This window comes from Phoenix dactylifera, chromosome 18 (assembly GCF_009389715.1).
Source record: "Phoenix dactylifera cultivar Barhee BC4 chromosome 18, palm_55x_up_171113_PBpolish2nd_filt_p, whole genome shotgun sequence".
NCBI lineage: Eukaryota > Viridiplantae > Streptophyta > Magnoliopsida > Arecales > Arecaceae > Phoenix > Phoenix dactylifera.
In genome coordinates, this window is record NC_052409.1 from 1490545 (window position 1) to 1509728 (window position 19184).

At 42.7% G+C, this 19184-nt stretch overlaps 2 protein-coding genes across 2 annotated transcripts; both read right to left on the bottom strand.

The window, feature by feature from the left end:
• Positions 1–1393: 1393 nt before the first annotated feature.
• LOC103706992 (putative kinase-like protein TMKL1) lies at positions 1394–3998 on the bottom strand. Its single transcript, XM_008791309.4, has 2 exons — positions 2527–3998; positions 1394–2447 (listed from the first exon to the last, which is right to left on the bottom strand). Exons 1-2 carry the CDS (start codon positions 3881–3883, stop codon positions 1810–1812), a joined length of 1995 nt encoding a protein of 664 aa, XP_008789531.1. The 5' UTR covers positions 3884–3998; the 3' UTR covers positions 1394–1809.
• A 7255-nt stretch (positions 3999–11253) lies between these two features.
• Positions 11254–16099, bottom strand: LOC103706993 (probable pectate lyase 8). Its single transcript, XM_017842743.2, has 7 exons — positions 15875–16099; positions 15463–15531; positions 14978–15043; positions 12471–13113; positions 12190–12293; positions 11952–12090; positions 11254–11849 (listed from the first exon to the last, which is right to left on the bottom strand). The coding sequence occupies exons 1-7, from the start codon at positions 15976–15978 to the stop codon at positions 11628–11630; spliced, it is 1347 nt and encodes a 448-aa protein (XP_017698232.2). The 5' UTR covers positions 15979–16099; the 3' UTR covers positions 11254–11627.
• Positions 16100–19184: the final 3085 nt, after the last annotated feature.

Sequence of the window (19184 nt, forward strand, 5' to 3'; positions counted from 1 at the left end):
GTCAAGTAAAGAGCCATTGTAGCATCGTAACAAGCAACGAATTTTCCGAGCCAATACCGTTGTAACAGCTACATAATGGAATGGACCAAAAGATGCAAACCAAAGGAAGGATCCATCGCATATTTCCTTCGCAAAGTGGGTACGACGCAAGCAAGGTGTACCCTCCCTCAGAAAAGCCTTCAGTGGTAGCCCACGGCATGTGGGAAGAGCACTTTATTTGAGAGTCGGGAACTGACTCGTCCCAGTCGATTGCCCAATTCACTTCATAGAGACAGCACGCATTGGTCACTGTCACACTCTTTCAGTCAGCTGTTCAAGGTTGACGAAGGCACGCCCGGGCCACCAACGTAGAAGACATTCCCCATGAGAGATCCAATTAATTTCTACCCCCACCTTTCTATTTCTATCTCTCAACAACTGAGGTCAGCCAATTCATGCATGACCATCATATATAGCAACCAGCCACTGTTTCACCATTGCAATATGACAACACTATTTGCTTGTACATTTATAATATACATACATGCCGTGTTTGCTTGCATCATATGCTGCATATCGATGCATATACATGTGCATGTGGATGTTGATCCATTTGAGCATGGACAATGCCAGTGTCCAAGTGCTCGCAGTAATGTTCAGGATTCACCTGAAACAAACCCTGTCCCCACGCATAGAATCGCTTTTTCTTCAACTTGACAACCGGCACAAGCAAACGAAGGGCAATCAGAACGGGTGGGTTGATACATATCCGACACGACCTCCTACAAGTGCATCAAAAGATCGCCCGGGTTAACCTAAGGGGCTAAGGGGTAGTCAAAGGAGCCTACAGGGTCCTATAGGCTAAAGAGTCATCTTAGAATTCTATACTATGGATAGCTACCATATTATCTATCTTAGAGGACCGTTGGTTCTCACTCTGTCACTCATTTCTAAAATATGAGACGCCCTTAGCAGGATACATGGCGTGTCACGATTATGAAGGTTGGTTGCCCTTCCCCAAGATAAATAATGTGGCATGATGATACAGAACACTGTAGAACAAAAATGGCACCGCAGAGAATCCTAGGTCTTCTTGATAAAGTTCACAGTGAGTCGCACGCAACACAATTTTTCTTTTTTTTTTTTTAACAGTGACAGCACTGCGGTGCACTCATTTTGTTAATTTAAATTTATAACAATCAGCTACATGATCCCACTTACAGCTGCTCAAATTCTTCATTGGTCCTGAAGATAAAATCCTGCAAGAAGTTCTGAGCATCAAAACTATAGAGCAATAGCAAACAAAGGAGTTTAAAGTTGGCCAACCAAAGTGGCATAAACATCCAAATTGCAGCAAGCCCTTTATAGTATTGAGAATTATTCAAGAAGCACTAATCATGCAATCCAAATAATATAGACAAAGCTTTCCAACGTCACTTTCCATATATATTGGTTCCCAAACAGTACATATTATGCCATAAATTTGGTTTCGATATCTGGATAACAATTCACTACTGGTCCCTAGCTATCAAAGGCTAACTCCTCCAAAACAAAGTTCCAAATTAAATGATCAAAGTAAATGAAGTTCTCAATGCAGCTCCGAACATCTTCCAACCAATACAAATCATCAAAGGATAAAGTTAAACTTCCTTAATTCTTCCCGCATGCGCAAATATAGTTGCTATATTTCGAAACTAGAATCATCAACATCAAACGATCAAGATACCTGCCATCTCCTTCCCCGATGGAGAACCACCACCTCCTTCCTTTGAAAGGACTAGTAGAGTTAATATAGTTGAAGATAATGAAAGCAAGCACTTTTGGAAGGATTCAGAAGGGTGTCCCTATCTCACTCCTGGTATCTGTAGGACTATATAGAGCAGACCTGTTCCTTGGCCTGTTCTCCTCCAGCTGCTTCACGACTTCGTTCATGTCCGGCCTCACGGATGCTACGGGAGCACAGCAGCCCATCGCCAACTTCAACGCCTGCACCAACCCATCCTCTGTCGGGCTCCTTATCCCCTTCAAGATCTCCACATCGAACACCTCCATCGTCGTCTCCTCCAGCACCGCCACCTTGACCAAGGACGGCAAGTCCACGCCCTCGCCATTCCTCCCGTTCCCAGGTTTCTTGCCCATTAGGATCTCCAGCAGCAGTATCCCGAAAGCATACACATCTGTCCTCGAGTTGCACTTCTTCATCTTCTGCAGCTCAGGCGCCTTGTAGCCATCAGATTTTGCAGCAGACACCATCTCATCGGCTACCGCCGGCACCATCAGTTTGTCGAGCCCGTAATCGCTGAGCCTCGGCACGAAGAGCTCATCGACGAGCACGTTCTTGGACCGGATATTTCCATGGGTGATCGGCGTCTCCTGCCCCGTGTGAAGGTGGGCGAGCCCCCTCGCCACTCCCAGTGCTATCTTGTGCCTTCTAGCCCAGTTCGGCAGAGTCCTTCCAGCTCTAGACTCTGCAACAACATGAGAGAATCGAAACGGGTGAGTTTTACGTGATCACAGATTCATTTGAGTTCGGGGAAATCCACTTACCATGAAGGAGATCATGGAGGGTTCTATTCGGGAGGTAGTCATAGATGAGGAGCTTCTCTCCCCTCTTCCCCTGGTAGAAGGCTTTCAAGGAAACCAAGTTCTCATGCCGTGCTCGACCGAGCAGCCGGACGACGGGCAAGCACGAAGCCGCATCCTTGCAGCTGCCTTCCCTCAATAGCCGAAGAGCAATCGTGCCCCCATCGGCAAGCTTAGCCTTGTACACAGTCCCATAGCTGGTCTTCTCCATCACTTGGCCAGTGGCGTTCAGCACGTCCTCCAGCGTCAAGTGCTCACCGCCCTGAAACACTATTAGTTTCCCCTCACCACCATTGTTGCCATCCTCCATTTCCATCTCCTCCTCTTCTGCCCTCCTTCCCCTGTTCTTCTTCTTCCTCCCCTGCGCCCATCCAATAGACACCGATGCGAGGACCACAGCCCCCGTCATCAGTCCGATCACCAACCCAGCAATCGCCCCGGAGCTCAGGACGGAGCGCGAGCCACATTTCCGCAGGGGCGCCCCGCACAGCCCGGGGTTCCCCTGGAACGCCGCCGCGCCGAACTTGGATTGCCCGAAGGCCTCCGGCAACGCCCCGGTGAAGTTATTGTAGGAAAGGTTCAATCTCTCCAGGTTTCTCAGCCCGGCGAGCGACGCCGGTATCGGCCCGGAGAATCTATTGCTCCCGAGGTCGAGTTCTTGCAAGCCACGGAAGCCGGTGATGAACTCGGGGAACTCTCCTACGAAGCGGTTGGCGCCAAAGTCGAGAACTTGGACGCGGTCGCAGGTGGAATTGGGGACGGCGGGGTCGGGGACGGCGCCGGAGAGGTTGTTGCCGTGGAGACGGAGGGAGACGAGGCGGTCACAGAGGTTCCAGATGGAGGGAGGGAGGGAGCCGGAGACTGAGTTGTCGGAGAGGTCGACTTCGGCGAGGGAGGGGCAGTTACCGAGCTCGAGAGGGAGGGTGCCAGAGAGGGAGTTGACGCCGAGGTAGAGGGACTGGAGAGAGGAGAGGTCCCCAATCTCCGGAGGGATGGATCCGGCGAGGGCGGCGGCGGGGAGGCGGATGGAGAGGAGCTGGAGGGAGGAATCGTTGGCGAGGGAGCGGTTGGAGCGGACGGCGGAGTCGTTGCAGTTGAGAGAAGCGCCAGCGGAGGAGGTCCACTGGAGGCCGCGCCAGAGGCAGAGCGGGGTGGAGGTGTTCCAGGACGAGAGCTGAAGGTTCTCCGCCGACGAGCGGCCCTGGAGCGCCGGCTTTATCTTCTCCAGGAGGAGGAGGACGTCGGAGGACTCCGAGGAGAAGGCCGAGAAGAAGGAGAAGAAGAGAGAGAGGAAGAAGAAAAGAAGAGGAGAATATGCCATTGGAGGAAGATGAAGAAGACTCGGAGTGAGGCGCAGAGGACAAGAGTTTGGAAGTAAAAAGGTGGGATTTTTGGCAGCTTTGGTGGGGAGTGGCTGGGGGCAGGGTTTTTGGGATGAAGATAGTTGGGTTTTTGAGGTGGGCTTTTATAAACAACTTCTATTTTTATCACAATCTTCCAACACACCCACTCATACACCCCATAATGGTGCGTAACCAGATCCACCAGCTCAGCGATGGACCGTCCAACAATGGAGCGACGTGAACATCCACGGACAAAACAAGAGGGCGTGTCTCTTCATGATTGCACTGGTCCACCGCCGATCTGTGGTCCTGGTCCAACTAATAAGTAGACCTACGTTGTTGGGAATAGGGGTGGTGTTACCGGTGGCTAGGGGGGCTGTTGTGAGGGGGTGTCATAGTCGGTGAGTGCGTTCGTGGGTGAGCGTAAGGATGGAGGGTTTTGGGAAAGGCAAAGGGCGGACCGCTGACTGCTTGGGTTCCGTTGGTGGGTGGGTGTCCATCTTCCGCTTTTCTATCGTATGCATTTCTCTACTTTCTGGTAGGCGAGATTTCGACAGGCGAAATTCTCAGTCACATGCGAAGTTGATACGGTATCCATCTACCCTTCTCTTTTACTTTTGTTTTCTTCTTTTAGGATTCAAAAATTGAGGCTTGCAAGGAAAGTCTTTAAAGTTAAGAATGATGTTAGCTGTTAGAATTTTTTTCAAAAGTTGAATGCGAGATGCATTAAAGAACAAAAAAATGTTCAGCTCAAATGAGATTTGAGCAAAATAATACAGGAGATTTGAGCACAATGATACAAAAGATTGTAAGTCCAAATAACCCACGCGAGGCTAAAGCATTTGTATTATAATAGTAAAGATTGGGCTCGAGATGAAAACTTCATTAAGGGCTCGTTTGGTTCGCGGGAAAAGAAGGGGGGAAAGTGTGGTCAACGGGAAAGTAATGAGATGCCTCTTGTTTGGTTGGAGTTTTCAAAGGAGAGAGAAGGGAAAGTTATATTCCCATGGGAATGTGATTCCCACATTTCATGGGAAAGTCTTTCCCATGAGAAACATGGGAAAGTTACTTTCCCATGAGGCGGGAATCACTCCATTTTTACTTTTTCCCAAAAAGTCCCTTCAGCATTAAAGAAGCATTAAAGAGGCATTAAAAATCTAATTTTTATTAAGGGCATAATAGGAATTATATATAACTTTCCTAGGAAAGTGGATGGCCAACCAAACATAAGCACCTTGGAAATTTGTCACTTTCCCATGGTCAACCAAACATGCCAAAAATACTTTCCTAGGCATCCTCTTCCTAGGAATTTGTTTCCCAGGAATCATATTCCTAGGAAGGAAAATGCTTCCCGCGAACCAAACGAGCCCTAAGTATGAGTGGTTCCGTGGAAACTTAGTTGGAAAAAATAAATAACAAATTCAAATTTCAAAATTAGAAAATCCAAAAAGGTTCTAGCTACATGTTGCTAGTTTTGATAGGTGCACTAAGGATCTAAGATGAATCTCACTTTAATTTGGATTAAGAAAATTTTAAGTAATGATGAAGGATTTATCCACATGCAGGCTACAGTTACTTTCAATCTCATGTACCAACAATAAATAAAATTAATAAATAAATTAATAAATATAATGCTTAAATAATATTAAATTAGATTAGCAATCTCAGGTATTCAGATTAGGATTTGGAAACCCTTGCTTCAGGGCCCTCCACCTAGCCATATGGTTCTCCACCTTGGACAGACACTAGCCCAAGTTTCCAAGGATTACCGGTCCATTTCCGCGTCATGTTGACCTTTCTTTTTATTTTTGTTTTGGTCATTAAAGTACACAACACAAAGCTGGTCAGAAATAAGAAGTATACAGATTATGAAAATATTTGGTTAGAGTAAGTAACTCATATTGAATGGTATTCTTATTTGAGTGGTATACTGGTATTCTAACGGAGCGAAGCGACTAAATATACTTATCTTTGAGGTAACTATGTAGTGTTTTATTCTACCAGAAATGCTGATAAGGGTTGGAACTCTGGAGCCAAGGTTTAACTATAATATCTTGTAACCCTTGTTATTTTGGGAGATTGTAAAATTTCAGCTATTTTGTTCTGGTAGACGTGGATGTAGGCTATTTTGTTCTGGGATGATGAAGGAAAGTTGTTTGCATCTTCCTTTAGATATAGATTGAGAACTCTTCGTTTTTTCAGCACGGACTCCGGCAAGCATGACCAACCCCATGGGCGTAGTTCTTGTGCGTGAAACAGTGTTGGGACTTGACCTTTTATTAAATATAAATTTGGCACGACGGCCGTCGGCCATCTTGATTAGAGTTTTGACGATAAAGCTTTTCCTTCCATAAAGAGAAAAAAAAAATAAAAGAGAAAAGAGAAGGAAGAAAAGAGATTTTATTATCGTTTTTTTTTATAACTATTAAAAGAAAAAGGAGAGGGAGAGATAGAGACATAGGAACAACCATCAAGCATGGAAATGGGAATAAGATATGAACTTTAGCTTTAACAGCCCAAGTCTGATGTGGCAACTTTTGAGTCGCACAAACTTTATTAATCGTTACCAGTGATACCAGTGCAATATCTAATAATATTTTTTTAAATAAAAAGCATGGGCCTATTTAGAGAAACTAACTTCTTGCTCGCTCACTGAAAGATACAAGCATGGATTTTCACAAAGATTCGATTTTTCATTCAGAATTTGCTCATTTGATTCAGAACGATGGTATAAGTTGTAAATATATTTGCTCTATATAATTGCCTTTTCTAGATCTCTGATCTTTTGGTTTATCAAAAAATAAAAGCAAGAAAAAAATTAGATTTGAGTAAGAAAATGAAATAGAAGGAGAGTGCAAGAGACTATAAGAAACATAGAAGGGTAGAAGATAAAAGCGGTAGGAAAAGAAATTGGCTTGATTTGTAGTGAGAGCACTGGTTCAACTCTTGAACAGTTTCGATGATGGAGTTGTGTTAGTAGTATAAGTGTTGGCAAGGAATTGAAAGACTGCTACTGAGGTTGTAGCTTAGTGGAACTGGGTCTTACTTTCAACCACGTAATTCCAAGTTCGATTAAATTGAGGAGACTGGATGCTTCTTGCTCGGATACGTGGACTGGGAGGGCTTATTGATCCGTCGATAGCCTCGGTGGTGCTGGGATGACGTACTCATACGTGGGTGTTGATCCCAATGGAAGGAGCCCACGGGTCAGAAAGGACATGCAAAAACTTGCGACCTGCATCGAACATTCCTTGGTGGAAGGAGGGCTCGGTAGGGGCTGCTATGCGGGTGGGCTCGTCCCTCCTCCCTCCCTATTTTTTCAACAAAAAAAAAGAGAAAAGAATTGAAAGACTCCTCAAAAAAAAAAAAAAAATCCACTCTTTCAACAAGACTGCTTTGTTGATGCTTGGGTATCAATATGCAATATCAGACATGGTTTAGGAAATCTAGTCTAAACATGGTTTATTGTTGAGCCACAGTGAAGGCTCCATTCACTTTTTGTCGATCTTAAGACCTGAATCGAACCGACCATGCTCATCAAAACACCTAATTGTAAGCATGATGCCTTTTTTTTTTTTTTCTTTTTGAGGAATAAAGGAGGAAGTAAGATACTTCAAAGCACGGTGCTTTCCCAAGCATGATGCTTATAAAACTACCATTTTTTTGTATTTAAATGAATCGGCATACCTCGAAGGCAGACCTAATTGCACCCATCCCTCAATACGACCATCATAAATAGGTTTAGGAAGCCCATGCCCCCTCAAAGTCTTCAGCATGTAACCCTCTTCCATCCAAGCAAATTCGCACCCATCCTTTATAAAATAGGGGCGGCAACTCATTTAACTTGATTCAATCTATTATATATATCAGATTAAGTTACTTATTTAATAAAACGATCCAATTTGGATCTGAATTTTTATCTATTCTGTATCCGATCTGATCGGATTGCCATCTCTACTTAAAAACATTTAAAGCTAAGCTTAATTGCGACTTTTTTGCTTGATTTAACATGCCTAACGTGCTTTCTTGAGAATAACTCTCACACAAGCCTCGGACAACTAAGATTTAGTACCTAAATCACCTTGTTTTGAGGTGAAGTGACACATGCTTGGATGTGCCATCCAGGCAAACGTTTTTTGTCCTAGACCACCATGATTCTTGGAAATTTCTGACTGTTGTTTATCACTCGACAGAATCTCTGGGAAGATAGGGTTGAATAAAGGGAGAGAAGCCGAGGACCAGGCTTTGTCCGAGTGGAGAGGACAAACAGTAAAAACATGGATCGGCAGCTAGGATAATTTAGTTGTCAATAATGTTTTGGGGGCATACAATGTATGTCATGAGTATGATTGGTGCCAAATTAAACTGATGCTTTGCTGGGCTTTGTTTGCTCGACCAACAATCAGTGGATGAGTGCTAGTGAAAGAAACACATGATGTTTAAATTTACCAAGATTCAATTAATCACCATTTCTACAGTTCAACTCAGAGTTCACTGATTCATAAGGAAGACAATCCAAGGTGCCTAGGTTTAAGAATCACTAATTGTTGCAGGAAGCAGGTTTTCTTCCATGGAGAACCCATAAAAAGAGATTTTGAGTTAAAAGAAACATTAATTGCACACCACTACATGGATGACCTGTGACTAAACTAACAAATCCTTTCATGAAATAAGGTAGGAGATCAAATCTCATAGTGCAAGAGGTTCTGATAGTATATAGAAACATACTGCTCAATTTTACCGAGAGAAGCCTTTCTGATTTAGATTTCTGTTGCATGACATTTTCATATTCCGAGAGCCAAAGGCCGGGATGACTGTCATGATGCTTACAATTGGTTATGCGGAATAGATCGACCATACGGGCTCAAGATTTAGAACAAACACCGAACAAATGTTAAAACAAAAATAATTAGAAGAGAGAAAATTACTTTATTAAAAAGAATGAGCCATGCGAAAAAGCTTTCTCTCACTCTTCACCAACAAGAGCAACTCTCATCCCCTTTTCTCAAGCCACACCAAAGTCCCTTTAAATAGAGTCGGATATTTGATTCCTACTCAAATTCAACACCAACTAAAAGATAAGGAAAAGACACTACTAAAGAATAAAGATAAGATTTATTACTACTGAAAGATAAGGATAAAACTTATAACTACTAAAGAATAAGGATAAAATTTATCACTACTAAAGGATAAGAATAAGAATTCTTGTAGAATAAAATTAGCAATGATTTTTAATAATTCATGAAATAAAATTTGGTGTTTTCTATATAATCAACTTTAATAACATTCTCTGAAAATTTATTTGCAATCGCTAATATCTAAGTCATGTTGATAGCATGCTGATTTATTGCAGAGTGCTAGTGAAATGCAGAAGCAAATAGTCTCGATGGTACAAAAGAGTATTATTCGTTTCAGCACATGCGGTTTAGTGGCCTTGGCAGGGTACTTTCATGCTTTGCCGACGGTCAATAGCATAAAGTTGGTTAATGTTTTCCAGCTGGAATCGGATGTGGAAAGGAAAGAAATTAAATAGGTCGAAAGCAGCCTATCATGAGATGCTAAATATAAGATCGCATTAGGTATCGTTCCATGGTAGAGGCTGATGATTCTTGAATGCTTATTATTTTGGTGGAGGTGCTTAAGGCATCCCTTCATGGCTTGGCATTCCAATGAGTTTATTTGGACGAGGGCTGCTGATATTCATTCTCTCTTGTATTATCTTTTCTTCTTGTTTGACTGTACTCATGTGAGAGCTATATGAAATACCGGTTTTACTGCAAGAAGAAAAAAAAAAAAAAAAAAAAAGGCATAGCTCAGGCTCGAATCAAATATCTAGAAGCTCAAGTTGCTAGATGTCGGTGCAGCGCTTGCTTTACATAGCAGAAGGCTCTGCAACCATCAGAGTTGAAATCTGACCCAACTGGAGACAGAGAGGTCCACCACCTTAAAGGAGTCTTTAAGTAGGCCTTGTAGGGGCACTGCACTTCGGACACCATTGTCAAAAATAATGGATTGCTGTGTTCTCTCTTCCGTTCTATCCGTCGATCCTCTGCAGGAATCGTGTTACAGAATATTTGGTACCTTATATCTTGAGCTATTGACATATCGCATCACAGTGCCATATTGTCTCTCCAACAACAGGCAGGTGCTTCTGCAGCAAATCTTAGGATATTCCTTGGTCTGGCTTATACCAAATCTACTTCTTCAATTTTTGATTATGAATCCGATCAAAAAAAAAAAAAAAAAACAAGAAAGAAATCCTTTGATTGTGAAACCAGAGAGGCTAAAGGATACCCTTTACATTATTCCAAGAGCAAGAACAAATAGTTGAGAAGATAATCTTCATGTCTTCATGATAAGCTAATAAGTCGCATAATACAAGAGTAAACTCTGTTGTTTATTATTATTATTATTATTTTTTGATGTAAAGGGAGGCAAAAAGGAGCCATACGGCTTTTATTAAAGATTAATCGTATTTAGAGCAGAGACGAGGGACAAAGATGAGTTACATTGTTAAGAGAGGAGAGATATATATGCGAGAAAAAGAAGCAAAATGGCTCCAAAGCAATTAGGACATGGAATGTCGGAGGAAAGAACCTCATCTAGACCAACAAGTAGGAGCATTCATTGTTTGAAAGTTTTAATCAATTTCACAAAAATTTTCAGGCCAACACTTTCCTATTATACCAGCCTCTTTTGAATATGAAGAGCTCTATTTTGCTGATCTCAGAAGACTAAGTTGTTGTGCCCCTTCTTACATCCGAATGAGACTTTAACAAAAAAACACCAGAATTCAGAATGGCCACAAGCTCCGAATTTTATATAAGAGTCTGACTTGAGGGAGTTTCTGAAACAAAAACCAGCCAATTTTCCACAACCAATTTCATATCACGTTTGGTACCTCCTCTATTATTTATGTATATGATATAAAGATACCCCAGGTAGCTAATTTCTCAACTTAATATTGAATTATTAGTATCCATTTTTTTAGTGCGTATGTGTGATGAGAGCTAGGACTGGTGGATGGCTGGAATCCCAGCCAAATATTAGAGTGGGTGGGATCAAACCCAGATGGCACCCTCTATAATACCGCAAAGTGCAGATTTAAGAAGACTAACAATTCAGAGTTTCTGAAGTTGTGGTGAATGACTGCATTGAATGAGAAAACATAAACTTCCCACGATTTGCTTCCTACCTCCATCTATAGTTTCCAACTGAGAAACAAAATTTCCATCCGCTTTTACCATAGATGCTGATTTAGTTAAGATCGCTCAGCTATATCCTTACACATAAAACAAAAAAAAATAAAACAATGACAAGAAGAGTAGGAGGATTAGACAAGCCAAGATTGTAGATAATAGAACTCTTCCTTAATGCATCGATTACAACAGATTTGCATGCCATATTAATATCAATCATTCGCATGTATGTAAATTCCATACGTAGAAAAGGTAACATCCAAAAGCCAATCAATCCTTGGACAATGGGAGACAGGTGAAGTTGTGGAGAGTATAACAGAAAGACATAAGCAAATATCCCAAGGAGAAAAACCAGGAACAAAATAAATCAGCGACGCTGCTGCACCTGCTTCAAACTCAAATCAGTATGCGAGCAGGCGAAGGTTGGCAAGGGGAATCGCATGGTCGATAAAAGAAATTGCAACACTTTGTAGTAGAGTGATACATTCCTGCTGTTCTTGCAAGCTGTAGATGGGTGTAGGAATCAGCACTGAGCAGCCTTGCGGCACGAAAGGGGCCCTGCTTCTGAAGTTATAGTGCCAACCATAGAAGAAGGCTTCGCCCCAAGGCTGGAGGCCCTTGAATAGCTCATTGAAGCTCCTGCTCCAGAGGGAATGAAGTAGGCACCATTGAGCAGCATGTCACCCTCCGACCTCCAATTCCAACTCTTCCAGACACCTGAGGGCGCGTCCAATCTTTTAGTAACCTGTCAGCCAATTTGAAAAGATGCACAACTATATGCAATTCAGTATGGAAGCAGAATCAATAGAGTATGATAAACAAATTCACTGTAATTCACTTGAATTACCTCCTTGGCGAAGGGGTTGGCCGGGGCAAGGTATCGGTTGCCCTGGCTGTTGATGGTTGGACTTGCACTCCCACCAATGGCATACATCTCCCAATGAGTGTAGTCATTGTTTACCACATGGAAGTAACCATGCCTGCACCTGCAATTTCACAAAACAGAAAGATCCTAATCCACTGCCTTTTGTTGGCCAAGCTTTGCCTTCTCTGCAACAACAGGGGAAGGGAAAAAGATGAAGCACCTCGGCATTCTCTGAATTAGGCCTTCACCGAAGTGGTTGAATGCGATGGTGACTTGCATGCCCTTGTCTCTCTCGTAGGAATCGCTGTGACCCAAAAGCATCACCTGCATCCACTTAAGTCAATGTAAAATAATCTCTACGAACTATATCCGATCAATTTCTTATGCATGAACGAGTGCAATGCAATCGAGGGTCAAGTGATGCAGTCCGGGTCTTGTTGAGTCTTCTGTATAGCGTTCTTGCCATTGTTGAAGAAGATTGATGGAAGAAAGGGATGATACCTCATTATGGTGGGTGAAGTGGTTGTTGGAGATGGTTATGGCAGTGGAGCCCATGACGGCATCAACGAGTCCGTCGGCGCAGTTGGAGAGAGAGCAGCGGTCCACCCATACGTGGCTGGAGCCAAAAATGGAGATGGCGTCACCATCAGCCATCGTCCTCCAGCCATAGTGGGAAGGAGAGCTGCGGACCATGGCGTTCCCGGTTGGCTTGCAATCATGGATGTGGAGGCCGTGGATGATGATGTTGGTGACGAATTGGATGGTGATGCAGGCGCCGTTGGCGATGTGCACGTTGGCGCCGCGGCCGTCGATGGTCTTGAAGCTGTTCATGATGAGCTCCTGCTTGAGGGTGATGACCATGTCGCGCTTGAAGACGATCCAGAGGGGCTCGTCCTGGATGGCGGCGTGGCGCAGCGTCCCCGGGCGCGGGTTCACGGGGTCGTCGTCCCCGGGATCCGTCACCACGTAGAGACGCCCGTCGCGCCCGCCGACGGCATTGTGGCCGAAGCCAATGCCGCAGTCGGCCAGCCGCTTGCGGTGGTGGTGCCAGGCGGGATCGCAGCGCCAGCAGTCGTCGATCGGATTGCCGGTTCCACAAGAAAGATATCCGAGCGCCCGGCGTGCGCTGCTGTTCCTTATGCTCCTGCCAAATAAATTTGCCAAATTGTAAGGCAAATTTCTCCTTGGTTCAGGGATGGTTTTCATTCAAGACTCGAACTGCCCCAGCCGAAGGAGTGTGCTTGCCACCTATAATTTATTGAAAGAAGAAGCTATACGAATACAAAAAGAGAGAATTTACAGAGTTGCAGGAGGAATTCCCAACAATCTAGCGAGCTGTGGTTCCACATTTTCGAATTATATGATCTTATTTTTGCTCTCGCTCCTATTCATATTCATGTGCTCCTCAGAGAAGCCTATACGAAAGGATACACAAGTCCTGTGCAAGGATCGTGTGAGATTTAGTCCTGTAATTGGGTCTAAAGCCTTATGGCTTAAATTATTTAAATTGAATTGGATTCAGACTCAAAGTTGTGACTCAAAAAATCACTCAGCTGGTGTTTTACTCTCTCATGGTGAGAGACAGCTGAGTGATTTTTGAGTTACCATGGCAATTGCTCTGCTGAAAGTATTGTGCAAACGTTTTCTCCTCCCCTGGGGATTTGAGAGCAAATTGTATTCTTTCCTTTGGTTTCACCATACCAGTAGTTCCTATCAAGGAAAAAAAGAAACTACTCATGGTGTGGAAGACTTAAGAGGCCAATCGCCTGGAGAGATGAGTTCTCACACTAGATAAAAAACCTCCTCTTTATGCATTAGAACATGCACTCAAGGGGCTGGTAATGAATGACCCAAAAATTAAGTGGCTTAAAACTAACGCACTCCAATAATGTTCCACAACTTTTCAGAATAGTAAACGCTTCCCATTCCACCCAAATTGCTGATGGAACAAATCATTATATTATTCAAAGCCAGAATTATGCAAGTATATTTTGGTGGAGTGGCCATGCTGCTCCATAATCTAAGTAGCAGTGATTCAAGAAATAGTAAGTGCCATAAGGCTAACATAGTTGTGGCCGTGGAGAGGACCAAGGCTCGCTCGTGACAACCATCGCATAGCCATTTCCATAAATCTTAGAAAGAAGGAGAAGAGGGCGAATCTTTCTTAGGAACTGTCGCATGCTTGCAGATAATAAATGGAGGACAAAGTGAGAGTGAGAAACAACGTGAGGAGAACCTGGACCTGCAATTCCATGCCCACTCCCCGTCATCGGTAGACGTGGATCATATCACGTGACAGCATGTCATATCGCGTGTGCGAGTTAAGAAGAGTGAAGTGGAGTAGTACAATAAAAGAAATATGATAGCTATTATTTTTTCTTATTTCTCATCGACTGTTATAATATAAATAATGACCATTATTGTAACTTATACCTTTAAGTAGATTTTTTTTTTCAAATTCCATTTTTTTCTCAAAAAACCCTCCAAGAAGAATGTACAAAAATATAATTTTATCTAATAAAAAATAATAATAATATTAGCTATCATTTGTTAGAATGTCTATTATTTTCCATCGTAACACTATTATAACAATTATTGGGGGAATATGATTCTCGGGAGCAATTTGGATGCAAAAGCAAAAAAAGATGGAAACTAAATGAAGTTCAAATAGTGGCATGACAAACATGCAAAATTAGGAAGGGATTGTTCTTGAAGTTAGAAACTTCACAACATAATGAAGAAGATGGGATGGAATTTCTTTGGAAGAAGGCATCATTTGTTCGTGTTAGAAGAATATATTGCCAATAGTGAAAAAGAGAAATGAGTCACAGTTAAAATACAGCAAAAAAAAGTTGTAAAGCAAGAATTAACCCCTCTGTTCTGGAATCAGAAAATTTACCAGCTCTAATAAAGTCATCTAGGCCTCTAAATTGTTTGTGTATTTAATGGAAATAGTTTAAAGGGTTCAGAGTAAATTAAATATTATAAGTTAACGAAGGAAAACTTACATTTGCACCATGGAAGCAACCATGTCCGGGTCATCAACGGCGCCCATCACTGCCTCCAGCACAGGCCTGGTGAATCATTTATATAGCAGTAAATTATTTACCTCTAATTACCACCAATTTTTTTTAAAAAAAAGGGAAAAGAAACAGTAATGGAAAAATTCTCGGGATTCGGGTCCCTTGGGGGCGTCTATCTCCGGCTTGTGTTGATTTTTGACTGATGGCTTCGATTGTACGTTTCCCAAGAAAGCGAAAGGCGCAAACGAAGGAAGAGAAGAGAAGAGAAGAAGGTTTTAGCAAAAAAAAAAAAAAAAAAAAATGAAGGAAGAGAAGAAGGTCGTTATTCCGGATTAAAGTAGGAGAGGAATAGCAGGGCCGCTTGATCCAACGGTGCAATGCGTGGAAGGTGTCGAATCTCGGCAATGTCCGAGAAAGATCCAACGACCCAGATTTATGCTAAGCCATTTATTTCAGAGCGTCGAACTAACCTCGAAGATGTCTCATTCGCCGGCGGCTGGCCTTCTCTCAACGTCCTCCTCCCAATTCCTCCTCCATTCCTGCGACAACCAAGATAGGCAGAATTAAAACCAAGAACCCATCGTCGCGCTTAAAAAACTCTTGTTTGTTTCTAGAGCTGAGAGGCCTCAAGTATTTGCTCTGCTCCTAAAACAGGGGAAGCCCAAAGAAAGGAATGCCCAATGTCTTGAAGAAATCGTCAACTCAATTGCCGATTTATTCAGGGCTAACGCTCGTTTCAAGAAAAGAAAGAGAGAGAGAGCTCATTATTCTTTTGAAGGAATTTGCTTCCTGCTTCTTCTTCACTGGATTACTACAATAACGTTCAAATAAATGAAGAAACGAATCAAAACCAGATACTAGGGGAAGGGGAGAGGAATGTACCTGGAAACAAAGAAGCTCTGGCCCCCAATCCACCCCAAGCCTCCAGCTACAACCGCCAAAAGCCCGAGAACCAGCAGCGGAAGCCACCTCATAGACGCCGCCATGGCCGCCGACCCCCTCTCTCTTTATCTCTCTCCCTCTCTCTCTCTCTCTCTCTCTCCCCTGTGGAGGACAAAAGAAATGGCGAAAAGGAAAAGAGAAAGAGAAAAGGAAGCGGAGAAAAGCACAGTTTGGAGCGGGAGGGAGGGAGTTCAACGAACCGCCCATTTATAGATCCCAGCCTCATCCTTTGCCCATGCATGCATGGTTAACGCTGGGGCTAACGGTCACTAACGGATCGATTCGGAGCACGGACGCCTCTTCTTCCTGTCACGTGCCACGCCTCCGCTCCCTCCTCTGGGCCCACCACGTCCACGTAGGATTCCGTACCGGCGTTGCCCGGCGTCTCCGGCGCGTGCCCGGCTTCCGGAATTTGTTACCGTTATGGTGTCTTATTAATCCTGTCGTCGTCTTCTCCGGCGAGGATCACGGCCTCTCTCCAGTCACGCCTCCCATCATCGCTGGCTCTCACGCGTGTCGCGGACGCTGCGGTGTCCGTCACGGGTGTTGCCGAATTTATACCCCGGACTACATCATTCATTACGATAGTTGACATCGTAATCGAGCTGGGAGAGAGAGTACACGGAGACTGTGTTGAAAGCTGAAAAGTCCTCTGCTTCTATATAATTGCTTCTTGTGTGATTTAATATGGATAGATGGGATCTAAGAGCATACTACGGAAGTAAAAGAAGAGAAATCCAGTGTCTGGTAGCAGACCACAGTCCTTGTAGGATTCCACAAGTGGGACAGGTCCCCTTTGTTCCCCTTGGTATCCGCTGGCAGGGGCACAATTCAACTTGGAAGAGACAATATCATGGCTTTGCATTGGCTGGAAATTCCTTCGAAACACCCTGTCACCTTTTAACATTTTTGGCCTCTACCAGGGGCGCAATGAACTGTAGCCTGTGATGAAAGCAGGTTCTTACAAAATTACCAAAAAGCAGATTCTTATATGGTCAATGTGACATTTGATTTGGCTGTCAGGAAGTCAAGGTTTCTTTTAGAACCCCCGCTGGTCCCGGAGACCGGCTATCTTAAGTTCTAATTTGAGTTGAAATGCTCTGTTCTCAAGTTGGCTTAAGTTTCTTTGGTATTTTAGCAACTTTATAGGTAGATAACAAGTTGTATGATGTCCATGGCAGTAAATATGAGACTAAAATTCGTTGCAACTTGGAGGTCGATCGAGAAAAACAAGACTGAATGCTGTGAAGGACTCAAAAACGTCTCAACATGATGAAGGAAGATACCTTGTGATAGTTTTGGAAATCACAACTGGAATGAGCCCCTTGCATCGAATAGTAATTGATGAATGGCATGTGCACATATTGCGAACTGCCACTGTGTGATGCTTAACGTAAATATTGCATAAAAATTTCTGCGTATGTTGTCTATAATTTTTCTCAGACTCTTGATATTTGTTTGCACGGAGTAATCATCTTTTCTTGTTTATAAAGATTTCTTGTCTGACATCGAGTTGTTAATTATATGTTTGTGGATAGAGAAATAACCCATGATTTTTCTTCTCTTCGAAGCAAAGAAATTTTTGGATTCGAAGCTTCGATAGTGCTTCTTCTTGTACTCAAACATGGCAAAAAAATAAAAATAAAAATAAAAATAAAAAAAATCTAATCTGATCATCAGCAGACTAAAAGATATAGCATCCTTCCTATTTAACACTCCCTTTCTTTTGTCTTTTACTGTTTTCTTGAATAAATAGCTTGGAAAAGCTAGGAGAAATAATTTTTTATGAGAAAGAAAGTTTTGAAAAAAATAATATGGTGAAATTTGACATCCAGAAGCAAAATTTTGTTTGAGAGCCGTCTTTAATTATTTTCTGACCATCTAAGGTGTGGGACATACGCACCCTATCCTTAACACCTTGAACTAAAACGAGAGGTGCAAGTCTCTTCCCCAGTATACCAAATTGACAGCCCACTTGGCCCGTGCACTTCGCCACCATCTTCCATCCACACCTCTAGGTATGGCATCAAGCATTTGTGAGGACCGTGCGGGGCATGTATTCAGTCTCGCATCGATTATTTGATAGGTAAATTTTAGACACTTATATAGGATCAAGAAATCCAAATAATACCTTTCCGCTAATCTTTTGAGTAAGTTCCTGAATTATTATAAATGGTATTAGAGAGTAAGTTCCAGCTCATAACCTATGTCAAATATTATAAATGGTATTAGAGCGGATCCGACCCATAACCTATGTAAACTATGAGACACTGCAGCACAAATCCATTAGGGTTGACCATGGGCTGATCGTGATGTTTGTTATTAGATTTTAATAGATTTGAACCCTTAGCCTAACGAAGACGTCAAGGCTTAAACGGAAGGAGTACGTGAGAACCCATGCGAGCGTATGTTTAGTCTCACATCGATTATTTACTAAATATATCTTAGGTATTTATATAGAATCAAGAAACTTAAATAATACGCTAGTCATTTAGGATAAGGTCATGGGTTGTGACAGCATTCGAGTGCGGCATTCCTCACATGCCAAGCCATGAAGATCACATATATGCTCTGTTCATCGGACGGCTGTGAGACAGTCCAGATGCCTTGCACATGAAACTACTATGTCATGTATGTATACAGTACTGCGCACCCTTCGGAAGTTGAAACCAATCCCCTTCCGTCAGTGAAACCAGATCATCCAACCATCTGATCGATGCCCTTTTGACCGCCCAATACAGGAGCAATCAATTAGTTTTGGACAGCTCTGATGACGTTCGCCCGTCAGTCGTGGACCACTGTTTCAAACTAGATCCCAGTCTTCTCTGCAACGTGCTGCGTCAGCCAGTGACAAAGGGCACTCCTTATCTTAAACCTTATCCTAATTAGTGGTCCAACTCGAGAAGATAGACTGATTCAATCGGATCGCCAAATCTATTTGCAAATTTTTTTTGCATTACCTGTACAATAGCATGCTACTTGAGTAAATCGACTGTATTGGCTCAGGATCCGAAAAAAAAAAAACCTAAAGAACAAAAAAATAATAATATTTTATTAAAAAATTAAGACACATAAAACTATTCCTTTTTATGTTTTACCAAAGTCCAAAGAGGACGTCTCTTGCTTTCTCCATCACTCTTTTTTCCATAACTAGTAAAAGACAAACTTTGATAACCATCAAAGAATAAAAATAGCTATTCTAAAAACAATAACTAAGTAGAACAAAAAAAATATTTATTTTAGGTGGGAT

Excerpts from the sequence above, each read along its gene's own strand:
- LOC103706992 (XM_008791309.4), bottom strand. The coding sequence starts at position 3,883 with ATGGCATATTCTCCTCTTCTTTTCTTCTTCCTCTCTCTCTTCTTCTCC. Across the intron at positions 2,448-2,526 it reads CCTCCATGATCTCCTTCATG|AGTCTAGAGCTGGAAGGACT; the intron begins GTAAGTGGATTT and ends ATGTTGTTGCAG.
- LOC103706993 (XM_017842743.2), bottom strand. The coding sequence starts at position 15,978 with ATGGCGGCGTCTATGAGGTGGCTTCCGCTGCTGGTTCTCGGGCTTTTG. Across the intron at positions 15,044-15,462 it reads GCGAATGAGACATCTTCGAG|GCCTGTGCTGGAGGCAGTGA; the intron begins GTTAGTTCGACG and ends ATGATTCACCAG. Across the intron at positions 12,091-12,189 it reads CTAATTCAGAGAATGCCGAG|GTGCAGGCATGGTTACTTCC; the intron begins GTGCTTCATCTT and ends GTGAAATTGCAG.